The 16,436-nt window shown below is 43.0% G+C and overlaps 1 protein-coding gene across 4 annotated transcripts in view; it reads right to left on the bottom strand.

The window, feature by feature from the left end:
• ARFGEF2 (ARF guanine nucleotide exchange factor 2) overlaps positions 1-16,436 on the bottom strand; it is a 99,036-nt gene that overhangs the window by 14,713 nt on the left and 67,887 nt on the right. For all 4 annotated transcript variants that reach the window (XM_077873500.1, XM_077873502.1, XM_077873501.1 and 1 more), the window contains exons 26-33: positions 15,575-15,726; positions 10,736-10,908; positions 7,846-8,006; positions 6,646-6,776; positions 6,374-6,503; positions 3,434-3,569; positions 1,702-1,840; positions 1,542-1,596 (exon numbers count right to left, since the gene is read on the bottom strand). In XM_077873500.1, the coding sequence (XP_077729626.1) occupies positions 1,542-1,596; positions 1,702-1,840; positions 3,434-3,569; positions 6,374-6,503; positions 6,646-6,776; positions 7,846-8,006; positions 10,736-10,908; positions 15,575-15,726 (1,077 nt within the window). The remainder of the gene's footprint in view (positions 1-1,541; positions 1,597-1,701; positions 1,841-3,433; positions 3,570-6,373; positions 6,504-6,645; positions 6,777-7,845; positions 8,007-10,735; positions 10,909-15,574; positions 15,727-16,436) is intronic.

The following is a 16,436-nucleotide window of genomic DNA, read 5'->3' as shown; positions in this document are numbered from 1 at the left end:
GAGCGTGATCCTGGAGTCCCCAGATCGAGTCCCACATCGGGCTCCCTGCATGGAGCCTGCTTCTCCCTCTGCCTGTGTCTCTGCCTCTCTCTGTCTCTTATGAATAAACAAAATCTTAAAAAAAAATAAACAAAATATTGACGAATTAGGGGGACAAGCTCAAAAATAAACTAGTGTGCTAGCTAGCTCTTTAAAATGTTGACAGAAGACAGTTAACAAACAAAAAATGCTTAAATAACTTTTTTCCAAGTTGCTTCATTTTTTAAAAAAGATATTTATTGGGCAGCCCGGGTGGCTCAGAGGTTTAGCGCTGCCTTCAGCCCAGGTTGTGATCCTGGAGACCTGGGATAGAGTCCCACGTCGGGTTCCCTGCATGGAGTCTGCTTCTCCCTCTGCCTGTGTCTCTGCCAATCTCTCTCTGTGTCTCTCATGAATAAATAAAATCTTAAAAAAAAAAAAAAGATATTTATTCATTCATGAGAGACATAGAGGCAGAGACATAAGCAGCATAAGCAGAGAGAGAGGCAGGCTCCCTGTGGGGAGCCTGATGCAGGACTCGATCCCAGGATCCTGGGATCATGACCTGAGCAGAAGGCAGATGCTCAACCAGTGAGCCACCCAGGTGCCTCTAAGTTGCTTAATTTGTAAGGTGCTTCATTTTTTAAGTTGCTATATCCCAAGTGCCTTTTAAAGTAGGCTCCATGCCCAACGTGGGGTTTGAACTCACAACTCTGAACTTAAGAGCTGCATGCTCCTCTGAGAGCCAGCCAGGTACTCCCCAAATGCCCTATAAAATCTAATGGACTTACAATTATTTGGGAATAGAAGTAAATAATACAAAGCCCCTGTACACCAAGGTATTTTAAAGTGAGACTTGAATTAGAACTTCTCTATGTGGCCTCATACAGAAAATAAAAACCACTATCACACTGGTGTGGAAGAAAGCACTCAATTAAGGAGAACAATAAATAAGGATAAGTATACTGAGGTATTATTACTATCAGCAAAACACCAGAACTGAGAGTCCAACAAGGGAGAATTTGTTAAATAAATTATAATAATGCACAGCTGTTGAAAAATCTGCTTTCAAAGAATAGTTAAGAACATGCAAAAATGTTGACATGTTGTTAGGTAAAACATTATGTGCCAAGTGCACATAATTTCAAACGTGTGGATTATATATGTGCAGACACACAAAGAAAAAACTAGAAATGTAAACTGTGGTTTTTGTTGGATGAGGTGACTTATTTTCTGTACTTTCTAAAAAAGATGTTAACAACACACACAGTTCTTAAATCTTTTGATCTTTTGTCTTTTTTTTTTTTTTTTAAGTAATCTCTACTTCTAATGTAGGGCTTGAACTCATGACCCTGAGATCAAGAGCTGCATGTTCCACTGACTGAGCCAGCCAGGTGCCCCTAGTTTTTAAATCTTATAACCTTTTTTACTCACTTCCCATCATAAAAGCACAAACTCTTTGGGTTGCTTAATTTCTTACTATAAGACGATGAGATCAGAGAAAAGACAACAAAAACCCCTACCAAATGTTTTTCTGATGAATCTTCCTCCATTCCTACAGGTCTCCATGTCAGCAAACTGAAGGGAAGGCAAGAGAAGGAAAGTGATCAACGTGAAAGAACCTGGAGCCTTAATGTGTCTACCGAGCACAGAAATAAACAGCAAATAAACATTTGCACTCACACATGTGGGATGGTTGTTTTGAAGATATCCAGCATACAACTGCATGTCTCATCCCAGACGTCGGGACTGAATTTCTCCCCGTTAGATATTACTAAGTTTTCTAAGCAATTGGTACCTGACCGAGCCAACTGTTCATTATCTGCAAAATAAAGCAACATCTATCACCAAACCTCCACTGCTGTTTTGATTTCCACCAGGGCACAGATGCTTTGTGTCATGAGGTGGAGATGACAAGATGAGGGGTTTGAAGGCTCTTAAAGAAGCAACAATATGGACGATATTAAAACTTTTAGGGATCCCTGGGTGGCGCAGCAGTTTAGCGCCTGCCTTTGGCCCAGGGCGCGATCCTGGAGACCCGGGATCGAATCCCACGTCGGGCTCCCGGTGCATGGAGCCTACTTCTCCCTCTGCCTATGTCTCTGCCTCTCTCTCTCTCTCTGTGTGTGACTATCATAAATGAATAAAAATTTAAAAAAAAATTAAAAAAAAACTTTTATTGTTTAAGCAGGGTATAAAGAGATATAATTACTTATCACAGCCTTATTGCTAGGGATGGAGGCGGGTCAGTTTGCTACTTAATTAATGGGCTTCTTGTACAATGAATTGTAAAGGATGGAAATATTAGACCAGAGTTTCTTTAAATTTGGCCACCCAAGCAGTGCCATGCTGGTACTGACACTTAATTTAAAACTGAGTCACTTTGTGAAAAAACTTAATACATGAAGTTTTTGGCTTTAGCCAAAACTATCTCTGGAATACAGGCTGAATGTGCTATGTGGGTAATTTTCCTAATACACACTATGTCAACACGGAAGTACTCAAATGAACAATGCCACTGATGAAGCTGTTGATACTGACCCTCGCAGTACATTTGAAAAACATTGCAGAAAATTTCAAATATAGACAAAAGTAGAAAAAAACAGTGTAATACACAAAGGCACAACTTTTAAAATATGATAATAACTACATTCCATCTTTAAGAAATGCTTTATAAACTGGGTTGGAGACATTGCTTTTATGTTCTAATTAAATGAAAATACAAATTTTTACCAATTAAATTATATTATATATAATTATATATATTATATATAATTATATATATTATATATAATTATATTATATATATATTTTTTTTCAGGTTCATCTCTGTTTATTGTTTTCAAAACAAAACTAAAAATCACCACTTAAAATGTTTGAGAAGAGTGCTCAGCTCCATCACAGTTAAAAGCTTTATGTAATTTGCAGCCAGAGCATCGAAGACTGGTGGTCACCAACGGGAGCTTCTGGCGTGGCCCGGACAGGGCCTGGGGCCTGGGAAGGCCGCTCCCGCCCAGGGAGCCCTAGCTCGGTCCTCTGCACGCGCCATCCAGGGGCACCCACAGAGGACAAGGACAGCTCAGCCCCCACTGGGCTTGCCAGTTGCCCATCTGGCACCTCCCTCCCCCTCCAGAGGTCCCAAAACGTCCATAAACAAAGGCGGCAGGCAGGTGGAAGCCCGGGTGCTAGTGCTGTCAGGCTGAAGGCCAAACCGCAGCTGGGCCGCCTGCATGTTCTAGAAGGGGGAGCTCCCGGCTCCGGGCTCGGAGGCGGAGAAGAGATCTGGTGCCATCATCGCTCGTGCTTAATGTTGGCTTCGCTTTGGCATTATAGTCTTGCTTTTACTTACTGAAAAAGTTAATCTCTCACTAAAAACCAAGTCAAGAAGAATGACACCTAGAGACATGGCAAATACCTTGTTTCACACACCACTGCAACTGTGCAAACACATCAGAAAGAAGAACTTCATTCAGAGCCTCATAAAACTGGGTGAACACATCACAAATAGCATACAGTGCATGATTGCAAGTTGTTGTCATCCACTCGGATTTCTGAAAAAACAAAAAGATAATGGTGAGAAGCCACTTTCCTTGTGGGCTCTCCTACAGCATGGGCAAAACCACTGTGGTATGCAATCTGGCAATACATGTCAACAGTCTTTACAACACTCATACCCATGGATGCAGGAACACTGCTGCCAGGAATGGACCCTAAGGAAAGAATCAATGATCCAGGGACACTTGGGTGGCTCAGTGGTTGAGCATCTGCCTTTGGCTCAGAGCGTGATCCTGGGATCTGGGATCGAGTCCCACATCAGGTTCCTCCTGGGGAGCCTGCTTTTCCCACTGCTTATGTCTCTGCCTCTCTCTGTGTGTCTCTCATGAATAAATAAATAAAATCTTAAAAAAAAAAAAAGATTCAACAATCCATGGGTGAAGGTTTATGAATAAAGATGTTTACACCACACTGGCATTTACACACTGAAAACACAGATTCAAATACACAGCAAGGCGGTACCTAATTAAGTATATCTGTAGGATAGAATGTTAACATTCAAAGTGATATTGACAAAAAGCTTTAATGAATTGGAAAAAGTGAATATGAGATTATGCTAACTATACCTCTTTACACCAAAAATTTACCTCTGGTAATTTCATTGCACTATTTCAAGTACTTAACAAAGAGATTTAGAAAATCATCAAAAAGGGAAGGTTTGCTACTGCTAACAAGACTCCAGCAGTGGAAGCCCTAAGGGAAAAAGACTGATAGATTCAGTTTCTTAAAAAAAAAAAAAAAAAGGATTCAGTTTCTTAAAAGCTAAAATTTTCTAAAAGGAAAAGAAAATGAAAATAACAAAGTGGGCAAAATCATCTGTAATTTATGTAAGGACATGGTATTTTATGTACACACTGAGAAGCTCCTAAATCAATAGGAGAGAGATAACAACCCACTAGATGACCTAAGGATTCATAGGTCCCTATGAATTGAAAAAGCAATTCATAAAATAAGAAATGTAAATCAGTAATAGGAAAAAAAAATGCAACCTCACTAGCAATTAAAAAACTTCCGGTTAGGGGTGCCATGGTGGCTTAGTTGGTTAAGGGTCCAACTCTTAGTTTCAGCTCAGGTCATGATCTCAGAATCATGAAATCAAGCCTCATGTTGGGCTCCATGCTTGGAATGGAGCCTGCTTAAGATTCTCTCTCCCTTGGGGCACCTGGGTGGCTTAGCCAGTTATGTGTCGAGCTCTTGATTTTGGCTTAGGTATCGGGCTCCATGTTTAGCGGGCAGTCAGCCTCTCTCTCCCTCTTCCCCTCTGCCACTCCCCTGTTCACATGCATGGGCTTTCTCTCTCTCAAATAAATAAATCTTAAAAAAACAAAACAAAAACACTTTGGGGTGCTCAGATGGAAAAGCACGAGGCCCAGGTGGGGTAGAGAGAGATGAAATAAAGAAAATTTAGTAACAACACAACTAGGTTGCCTGTGGAAGCTGGAACTATGGCTGTTCAAACGTTTTGTTTTTCTGTCTTCTGATTTTTTTTTAAGATTTATTTATTTTAGATGGAGAGCACGAGAGGGGTGAGGGGCAGAGGGTGATAGAGAATCCCAGGGGCAGAGGGAGAGGATGAAGCAGAGGATGCTTAGCCAACTGAGTCACCCAGGTGCCCCAAAACTTTTTTTATAGATTTTATTTTTAAGGGATGTCTGGGTGGACCGAGTCCCACATCAGGCTCCCTGCATGGAGCCTGCTTCTCCCTCTGCCTGTGTCTATGCTTCTCTCTCTGTGTCTCTCATGAATAAATAAAATCTTAAAAAAAAAAAAAAAAAAAAAAAGGAAAAAAAAAGGGATGCCTGGGTGGCTCAGTGGTTGAGCATCTGCCTTCAGCTCAGAGTATGATCCTGGTCCGGGGATCGAGTCCCGCATCTGGCTCCCTTTGAGATGTCTTTGCCTCTCTCTTTGGATCTCTCATGAATAAATAAAATCTTAAAAAAAATTTTTAATTTTTAAGTGATCTCTATATCCAATGCAGGGCTCAAACCTACAAATCCAAGATCAAGAGTTTCACGCTATACCAACTGAGCCAGCAAGGTTCCCATAAAAATGCTTTTAAAGGTTTTTTTAGGGCAGCCCCAGTGGCCCAGTGGTTTAGGGCTACCTTCAGCCCGGGGTATGATCCTGGAGACCCGGGATCAAGTCCCACGTCAGGCTCCCTGCGTGGAGCCTGCTTCTCCCTCTGCCTCTCTCTCTCTCATGAATAAATAAAATATCTTTAAAAATAAATAAATAAAGGTTTTTTTTTTTTAGAGACCAGAGACATTTCATTTTTTACTGACTGCTGAGAAGCTGATATGAACCAAGTAACTGAGAGGAGCAGGTGCCCTGTGAACTGGCAGGTACAATGTACAATGCTGAAGGGCCCCACAGTCAGGCCACAGTGACATTTCTTTTCGCCCTACCCCAAATGGGAACAGTTTCTTAGCACTAATTGATTCTGATATAAAAGTGCCAAGGAGGATGTTTCCATTTTATTTTATTTTAATCTTTTAAAAAAGATTTGAGAGCGAGTGTGTGCGCATGCACAAGGGGGAGGGGCAGAGGGAGGGGGAGAGGGAGAAGCAGATCTCCACTGAGCAGGGAGGCAATGTGGGGCTGGATCCCAGTACCCTGAGATCACGACCTGGGCCAAAGGCAGATACTCACCTAGGTGCCCCAGGGGTTTCCATTTTAAAACAAACCTCCAGCATCTCAAAGTGTAAGACTTGTGTGAGGGATGATGACACAACCCTGTGGCAGACAAAAGCAGAGCAGCTCCCCCCACAGTATCCAGGGTACTGTGTTAGTCATCACCTACCTCTGACTGCTGCTCAGGGAGTTTCATATTGTCAAAAATCCTGAACACGATTCTGAACAAATCCTGCCACCAGTGCTTTTCAAAGGTGTGGCCATAGCTCTTCATGATCTCAAACATGACCGTGAGTCCTCTGGGGGAACAAAGCCAGATGCAGAGAGGGAATGGGTGGGGGGAAAAGAACAACAAAAAAGAGTGGGAGAGCATGGGGTAGGCGAGCAGGTGACCAAGGCTCATCTTGTGACGGAAGGGGCACTGCTTGGGGACACCGTTACCTTGTCCGAACGTCTAGCTTGCATCTGTTAATGATACAGGAAAGCTCAAACAGGATAGGGAACCAGCCTCGGACCCAGACCCTGTCGCCAGGAGCTACATTCATGTCGTCGCTTGTATATTCTTGTAGCACCTGCAAGGACAGTTACCTCTCAGATGCAGACTAAGCAAAGGAAGAAACTCAAAGGGAACTACACAAACTTTAAGGCCCCGCACATTTTCCCTTTCTAAAAACATTCATTCAGCAAGGGCAGGACAGGGAATCCCCAAAAGGCAAACACAAGCCTCTCCCAAGTGCATACGAGCAGTTGTGCCTACGGACCTTTGTGGGGTTTAGAGTAAGTTGATTGGGCAGGTCACTGCTGAGTTAAGGGAGGCACTAGGACGTGAAGTCAGCTGCCCAAGGTCATGCAGCTAGCTAGGAGCTGGCAGTCTTTCCCAGTCTAGATGTGAAACCCCACTCCCTGCCCTACCTCTGGGATTTCGAGCCCTTTGCTCTGTAACCACTCTTGAAGCGCGGTACTGTCTGCTGTAATGAAATTTCTTTATCAGCTCTGGTTATCCAACATTAGACAATTTCTCTCTATGCCCCATCAACTCCCCTGTACAATGGGGACATAGCTGCCAATCTCAAAGGTCTGATGTGGAGACTAAATAAATCAATACACAGAAAAGATATGAAGGAAAGATCTATATAGGCCAAAATAGTTTAGATGTGCTTATTTCTACCCAATTTCAGTTTCTGGTGCTGTCATTTAAACCAAGCAGGCCTCTCTGGAGAGGTGAGACATAACAAAAACCCCAAACATTTCTGGGAGAAAACAAAAGGTGATTTTAAAAAATGTGTCTTCTCAGCCATGTCACAATGGTAAAATGTCACTGTCTTAAGAGGGAGGATTATTCTCTTTCAAATAGAAAGGGCTAGCTTCTTTAGCTTTGCCAAAATGCAAAGCTAAATACTATCATCTTCTACAAAAACAATTAGTAGAATACTAAGTAAGTGTCCAGTAGGAGTAAAATAAGTAATTTCATCATGAGAGAAAAGGTGGAACCCCAGCAACGGGCAGCATTTTGCCTGTTTAGGGCAAACACGTGTTTCTAAAAGCATAGCTGGAAATGCTCTTTGCTGGGAGCAAAAAGGTTTTTTGCCTCATGATTCCTTTTCCACTCAGGGCCCAAGAGGGAATATAGGAAAAATGTACCCGAGGCCTCTCAGAGACGTATTTCCCACAGAAGCGGATGAGCCGGATCGCCTCCATGCTCGTGTCGGGGAAGGCAGCATTGCAGGCAAACTCCGACAAGCACTTCACAGCGTCCTGAAAGGAATCGATGGCTGCAGGGAAATGGTGCTGGAAAATAGTTGCTGTGGAAACAGAGCCATGTTTTTTAATAAGACCAGGACTTAGAAATGGGGATCAAATAACTACCCCTACCCCAAGGGGACTATTTCTGTGAAAATCTAAGAAAAGAATGTCATTATCTCTAGAAGATGGTACTGATTAGTATTATTTTTTAAAGATTTTATTTATTCATTCATGAAAGACACAGAGAGAGAGAGACAGGCAGAGACACAGGCAGAGGAAGAAACGGGCTCCAAGCAGGGAGCCCGATGTGGGACTCGATCCCGGGTCTCTAGGATCAGGCCCTGGGCTGAAGGCGGCGCTGAACTGCTGAGCCACCCAGGCTGCCCGACGGCACTGATTATTAAATCATTCAGCAAAGAATCCATTGAGCACCGCTTGGGTTCAATTGGTTCCTGAGCTCCAATATTCACTCATTCATTCAACAAACATTTACTGAGTGTCACCTATGTGCAAAGCACAGTTGTAGGGCCTGGGGACAGAGGTGATCAATCAAGTTTCCTTCCTCATGATACCCTCCACTGGGCGAGATAGACAATAATCACCTAGGCCAATGCATTTATAAAATATAAAATAATCTCAGGTTGGGGGAGTGCTGGGTGAGGGGACAGAAGGCAGCTGGGTTGCTCAGGCTGGGGGTCAGAGGACAATTCTCTGAAGAGGCCCTACCTGACAAGTGTCCCTAAGGATGTGAGAGAGGACAAGCCATGAGAAGACCAAGTTTCACAGGATGCTAAGGCGTCCATTTCAACTTAAGCTATTTTACGATGGAGCCCAAAGAAACGTATAAGATAAACACTGATCTGTGTGAAGCTGGCCCTCAGCAGTCGGCCTGACAGAAGCTGAGCACTGAGCAAAGCTCTGGCCCCGGTTCAGTGAGCACACTGCTTTAACTCTCTGGCTGTTCCCATCCCAAGACTACACCACGTGCTACCTGGAAGGAATGTTGTGAAGATAAAGGGAGATAAAGAAGGTCAATGAGCTAAAGGAAAAAGGCAATTGAGAAGTCTGAGGTTTTTCAAAATCCTACAAATATCACCTGAGACAAAAATACAAGTAGCAAGAAGTTTCCTAAGGGTAAAAAGACCTCAAGAAAGATCAAGGCTGATCTAATGCTTTACAACTTTTATGAAGACCAAGATCAGTAAACAGCCTGTTGTGTGCTGACAGGCAAGACCAGGTGGCACCAACTCTAGCCTGGCCTGTCCGGGAATGAATCCTGCCCCGCGCTTCCTAGCTGTGTGACCTCAGTCAGGTAAGCAAGTTGTTTTTGTCTTTTATCTTTTTTTTTAATATTTTATTAATTTATTCATGAGACACACAGACTGTGGCAGAGAGACAGAGGGAGAGGCAGGCTCCATGCAGGAAGCCCGATGTGGGACTTGATCCCAGGACTCCAGGATCACACCCTGAGCCAAAGGCAGATGCTTAACTGCTGAGCCAACCAGGCGTTCCTCAGGCAAGTTGTTCTACTTTATTTTTCTGTCCCTCAGTTTCCTCTCTGGTGAAGTGTGGGTAGTAATGGTACAGCCAGTTCTTGGTACTCATGGGAGTTGTGCTCTATAGAGTAGCTGTGAGCACTGAATAGCGAACAGTAAAGAACCACTGCTCCTAGGGGAGGAGTGGGGATAGGTTCCTGACAGTCTCTGGTCACAATGTTTTAATCAACCAATCAATACATAATCTTGCTTTGTGTGTGTTTTGGTTTAAAGACACTGTATTTTATACATCGTGCTAGGTTCAACAACACTGAACTTTTGGCCAACAGCACTTTAACTTAAGCCTGAACGAAGCTTATCGAAAACATGTATTTTCTCCATAAGGCACATCACAGCCTTCCTGTGCTCAGGGACACTGGATAGCACTCTGGCACTGTACCTCAGGGCCATTTTAAGATTTTATTTATTTATTTATAAGAGACACAGAGAGAGAGAGAGGCAGAGACACAGGCAGAGGGAGAAGTAGGTTCCATGCAGGGAGCCCGACGTGGGACTCAATCCCAGGTCTCCAGGATCACACCCTGGGCTGAAGGTGTCACCAAACCACTGAGCCACCCGGGCTGCCCAATCAGGGCCATTTAATTTATTTTTTTAAATCTTTTTTTTAAAAATATTTTATTTATTCATGAAAGACACACAGAGAGAGGGAGAGAGAGCTAGAAACAGAGGGAGAAGCAGGCTCCACGCAGGGAGCCTGACATGGGACTTGATCCCGGGTCTCCAGAATCACGCTCTGGACTGAAGGCAGCACCAAACCGCTGAGCCACCCGGGCTGCCCAATCAGGGAGGGCCATTTTAAATGGTGAAGTCTCCAACAAAAAAACAGAAATGCAAAAAAATGTGGCAGTAAGTAAACCACGGAAAGGACATGTACTTATTTATAGTGAGAGAGCTGAAACAAGAAGGCAGAGGGTCACCTTGTTAACCCTGGTTAACCTTGTTAACACGTCCCTGAGTGACTCAAGTACTTCCCTGCTAAATGCACACACATGTCCACAAATGACCACAAAAGTGCCGGGAGCACTGGCTTTGTGGTGGTGAATGAAGGTCAACTATATTCCTTCTCAGGGTTTTTGTGAATATGTCTAAGCACATGTCAAGAGCTCAGAACAGCAGCTGGCATATTAACATATCACAGTAGGTCTAAAACAAGGAAGCCCTCTGGGGAGTAAAACAGGCAATAAGTGGTCATCCTTTTAGACTTGCAGGTTTGGGACATTAGAGCCACTTACTGACGATGTGGCCCGTGGTCTGGAAGGCCAGCTCCACAATGTTCCCATCATGATCCGAGGCTGCTTGATGGAATACAGCAAAGATGTTTTTCCAGCCTGAGCGGATGTTGGCTGCCTGTGAGTTTACCATCTGGGCGATGCAGCGGATCACCATGTCCCGGATGGTCGGAGATCTAAGGAAAGAATGGAGCAGCCATGTCATCTGTACTTTGAATGGTAGGAAGAAAACTAATTACACCACCACTTAGAAGCAGCACATTAAAAAAACATGCATTTTTCTTTCTCTTATTTTATTTTTTTTGGAGCCCAACATGGGGCTTAAACTCATAACCCTGAGATCAAGACCTGAGTTGAGATCAAAGGTGGGATATTTAACTGACTGAGCCACCTAGGCACACTCCCCTCAAACCACATTTTTTTTTTAAAAGATTTTATTTATTTATTTCTGAGAATACACAGAGAGGAGAGAGAGAAGCAGAGACACAGGCAGAGGGAGAAGCAGGCGCCATGCAAGGAGCGGGACATGGGACTTGATCCCAGGTCTCCAGGATCAGGCCCTGGGCCGAAGGCGGCACTGAACCGCTTGAGCCACCCGGGCTGCCCTCAAACCACATTTTTATTTTTTATTTTTTTTATTTATGATAGGCACACACACAGAGAGGCAGAGACACAGGCAGAGGGAGAGGCAGGCTCCATGCTGCGGGAGCCCAACATGGGATTCGATCCTGGATCTCCAGGATCGCGCCCTGGGCCAAAGGCAGGCGCTAAACCGCAGCGCCACCCAGGGATCCCCAAACCACATTTTTAAAAGCACATAGTAATCCACATTCATTAAAAAAAAATTAAATTAGATTTAACAAAAAGAAAAAACATTAAGACAATCACCATGGCAGACAGAAGCTTTCCCAGCAGCCATCCTCCCACCTCCTTGAAAACAGAACTCTGATTTCATTCAGGCAGCAACATGCCTGACCTCAGGGAACCAATCATAAACAGGACAAGACAATATGACAATCTTGACTCATCTGCCATCTCCCCAATTCCCTAGCCTCTCTTACAGCCAGGGGAACTACATGACCTGTTTTAATTACAGGTAAGAGAAAATCTGGGAATGGAAAGAGGAGTGGTTTCTACTATGGTTTTATTTTTGTATTACAAGGAATACACAAGGTAGGCTCTGCCCCTGTTCTTGATATCCCCATACTGAACACAGCGTGATGCCTGGAGCCAGAGCCTCTGTTCAGCTTCACAAAACAATAGGCTCAAAGATAGAGTGCTCCTGTGGACAGCCAAACAAAGGGACAGAAAGAAGCTCCACCCTCAATGACAATTTGGGCTATAGAACCAAAGTTGGGACTGTCTGCCTCAGACTTGTTAACTAACAATGCACGACTTTGTGGTTCATGGCATTGTTGGCCAGTTTTTCTGGCTGAAAACTTTTATACTAATAATACTCTGCCATCCAGAGACAACCATTCCTAAATTCTTAGATTCCTCTTAGATTTTTAGGCAGAGATTATCTATGTGTATGGTTAACACATATATATGTGTGTGTGGGAATATGTATATATAACTTAAAATTACACATTTTAAATTTATTACAAAATGAAACCTGAAGATAGAAAAAATGGCCCATTTTCTGAAGCAGTTGCAAGGTTCAACAGTGTTACTTGGATATTTGCAAAAGATGAGCAGGTATGTCTTAAGACACATGCAGTTATGGGGTGAGCTCTATTATAGTTACAAGAATCAAGGCTACACAAACCTATCTCTTCCACACACCACTAGGTTTGAAAGCCATTAGAGTGGTTTTGGGATTGCAGACTTGACTTGCAAATTTCATCTGGCTTAGGGTAACATTCATGTTCATCTGTGGGATTGATACTGATAATAGGTCATTTAGAGAAGGCAAGGAGAAAGTCAAAACAGAGTTAAAACTTAGCTAAAAGTTCACAAAGTAAATATGCCACCCACAGATAACAAAGAACGGACTACATACCTAGGTGACTTTAATACCTAACATAAGCAAATTCATGATTGCTTCCCGCATGGGGAAGAAAAGCAGCTCTTTGGGAAAAACCACATGGACTTTTTTTTTTTTTAAGATTTTTATTTATTCATGAGACACACAGCGAGAGCGAGAGCGAGAGAGCGTGCCAGACACAGTACGAGGGAGAAAAAGACTCCCTGCAAGGAGCCTGATGTGGGGACTCAATCCCAGATCCCAGGATCACACCCTGGGCCAAAGGCAGATGTGCAACCGGTGAGCAACCCAGGCGTCCCGGACTTTTTAAAGATTTATTTATTTGAGAGAGAGAGAGAGAAACAGCATGAGTGGGATGGGGGGGGTGGCAATGGGAGAGAGAGAATCTCAAAAGTAGACTCCCCACTAAGTGTGCTTAGCATGGGGCTCAATCTCAGGATCCTGAAATCATGACCTGAACCGAAATCAAGAGTCAGACATTCATAAAACTGAGCCACCCAGGCGTCCTACTATATGTACTGTTTAAAATGCTTTTCGGGGGGGGGTGCCTGGATGGCTCAGTTGGTTAAACATCTGACTCCTGATTTCAGGGTTGTGAGACTGAGCCCTGTGCTGAGCTCCATGCTCAGCATGGAGTCTGCCTGTCTCTCTCCCTAGGCTCCTTTCCCCACTCACAGTCTCTCTCTCTCTCACAAATAAATATAACCTTTAAAAAAAAAAAAAGCTTTTCAGGGTGCCTGGGTGACTTAGTCGTTTAAGCATCCAGCTCTTGATTTCAGGGTTGTGAGTTCAAGCCCCATGTTGAGCATAGTGCCTATTTAAAAATAAAAAAGTAAAATGCTTTTTGCCTGATTGTTAAAAACAAAATGTGATAACAGTAAACATTCTGGAAAATGTAGAAAAAAAACAATGGAAGGAAAAAAAAAGGGCCGCCTGGGTGGCTCAGTGGTTAAGCAACTGTCTTTAGCTCAGGTTGTGATCTTGGGGTCCTGCGATCTAGTCCTACATCAGGCTCCCCAGAGGGAGCCTGCTTCTCCATGTCGCTCATGAATAAATAAATAAAAATCTCAAAAAACAAAACAAAACAAAACAAAAAACAAAAACCTCCTTTATGTGACAGCATGATATTTCACATGGAGAGATTCAAACAATGGTCTTTATTATTATATTTTACAACTATATAACCTGCCCTTTTGACTAAAACTTTATTTATTTATTTTTAAAGATTTATTCATGAGAGACAGAGAGAGAGAGAGAGAAACAGAGACATAGGCAAAGGAGAAGCAGGCTCCACGCAGGGAGCCCGATGTGGGGCTCTATCCCCAGGACTTCAGCATCACGCCCTAAGCCAGAAGGCAGACGCTTAACCGCTGAGCCACCCAGGCGTCCCTGACTAAACCTTTATTAAGTATTTCTTGTGTCATAAACAATGTGAACATCTAACAGCTGCACAGTATTTTATGTTGTGGCTGTACCAATATTGACTGTAACATTCTTGTAGGTGCTATCTGGTTTTTAAGAAAATATTTTGTATGACTTACAAAGTTTTGCTTTATTTCAAATTAATTCCTTAATCATCAGCACGTGCTGTAGGCTTTCCTTTCAAAATGTATGCAGAATCCAATCCCATGGTGCCTCACATCCCTGGTCCAAATCTGAATAATTACACTGGCTTTCCATTTTGCATGGATGAATGCAGGATCATCCCTTAACATATGTCAGACCATTTCACTTCTCTGCTCAAAAGCCTCTGATGGCTTCTTTCACAGAGAACAAGGCAAAGTGCTTACTAAGGCTGACAGCTCTCCATGATCTAGGCACTCTACTACCACTAGGGCTTCATCCTCCAGGACTTTGTCTTGTTTACTCTGCCCAGCTACCTTGGCCTCTTTGCTCCTCCTTATCTAGGCCAAGAATACTCTGCTGCAAGGTTTTTATTTCTCTTCCCTATGCTCACAACACTCTTCCCAAGACCACATACAGTCACTCCTGGCTTGTTCCACACTTTCCTTAAGGGTCAATTTACCAAATGCATCTTGGGTGTCTGCCCTGTATAGAGGAGTGCTTCTACTTCTATCTCCTTACCTTGATTTAAACATTTATTTACTTGTCCATCTATCTCACTGGACTATAAATAAGGATTTTTAAAAATTTTATTTATATATTAGAGAGAGAGAAAGCGAGAGAGAAAGCACAAGTATAGGGAGTGGCAGAGGGAGAAGCAGGCTCCCCGCTGAATAGGGAGCCGGACACACAGGGCTCGATCCCAGGGCTCTGGGATCTCGACCTGAGCTGAAGGCAGGTGCTTAACTAACTGAGCCATGCAGGTGCCCCTAAACAAGGATTTACTGTTTCAATTTCATTATGGAAAATTTAAACACATATAAAGGTAAAGAGGCTATGAAAATGAACACTGGTGTACCCAGCCGCGATGATGATTAAATCAGGGCCAGAAGAAAACAGGAATTTTTGACTGTTTTCCTTGGTGCTGCATACTTGGCACTCAGAATAGTACCTAGCATCTGGAAGGCTGCAATAAATACAGGTCAAGTGAACAAATGAACAGGGTGAGCGCTTCAGAGGGACAGCTGTCCTGATCTCTTCTATCATCCCCCTGGGGCAGAAATGATGGGTCACATAATTCTTGACCTTGTTTTAGTATGCCTCCACAGTGGCTTTCTTTGAACAACTTCAGCATCCACCCCAGTAAGGACGCATGGCAAGTTTCTACTAGTTGTGGTGGTGTAATCTGTCTGGGAAAGGTCACACACAAATCTTAGCGATTAAACTTAGAGGTCTGTTTTAGGCCTCCAATAGGGAATTTGACCAAGCGTCTTCCAGAACAATGCACATACCTGTTTTTCTTCATGATATGCTCAAAGGGCCTCAGAAAATCCTTCTGGAAACGGAAGTTGGCTAATTCTCCCTTCTCGAGAAACTTCATAGAGAGTTGCCTTAAGGAGTCAACAGCAAAGATGGCCACATCTTCATTGGGGTTACAGCCAACCTGAGCAGGAATGGGAGATAAGCACAGTACAATACAACTGTGGATGTGGCCTTCTGAACATCAAAAATGGATAGTCTACCTTCAAAACAAGTGCTCTGGAAAAACACACTAAAGGAGAAAAAAAAAAAGGTGTTTCTTGGCCATGACCTGTGGAATTTTAACTTTCATGGTGACTGCAAATTTAATTAAAAGAGCTTTCAAAATGTGTTATATTTAATTTTTTTAAAGATTGTGGCTAAATGTATGTAAAACAGAAAACTTACCATCTTAACCATTTTAAAGTGCACAGTTCAGGAGTGTTAAGTACATTGACATTGTTCTGCACCACATCTCCAGAACTCTAGCAAAACTGAAACTCTATACCCACTAAACAGTTCCTTGTGTGCTAATTCATTTTATTCAAAAATATAGAGGAGCGGCCAAAAGACTTTAAAGTCTCTATAAAGCCTTTTCATGCTTGCTCATATCTGTTGCCTGAAGAAAATGATTATAAATGAATATCACCAGCTTCAAAAAAGTCACCATAAATATTGAGGCTTTTCAATTTCCTTAAAATTGTACTTATCTATTGTTTTATCTACTTTAGAGACTGGAGTTATGGTATATATTTGGTTGCTGTTTCTCAGACTTTTTCCTCAAGAAGAATCCCCTAATAAGCAGAGCAAGGGGATGTTTCCTGCCAGAACCCCTGCCAAGGGACCTGGGGGATC

This window comes from Canis aureus, chromosome 26, assembly GCF_053574225.1.
Source record: "Canis aureus isolate CA01 chromosome 26, VMU_Caureus_v.1.0, whole genome shotgun sequence".
NCBI classification, from domain to species: Eukaryota; Metazoa; Chordata; class Mammalia; order Carnivora; family Canidae; genus Canis; species Canis aureus.
The sequence above is the reverse complement of the archived record's forward strand: the minus strand, read 5'-3'. Positions and strand labels throughout refer to the sequence as shown.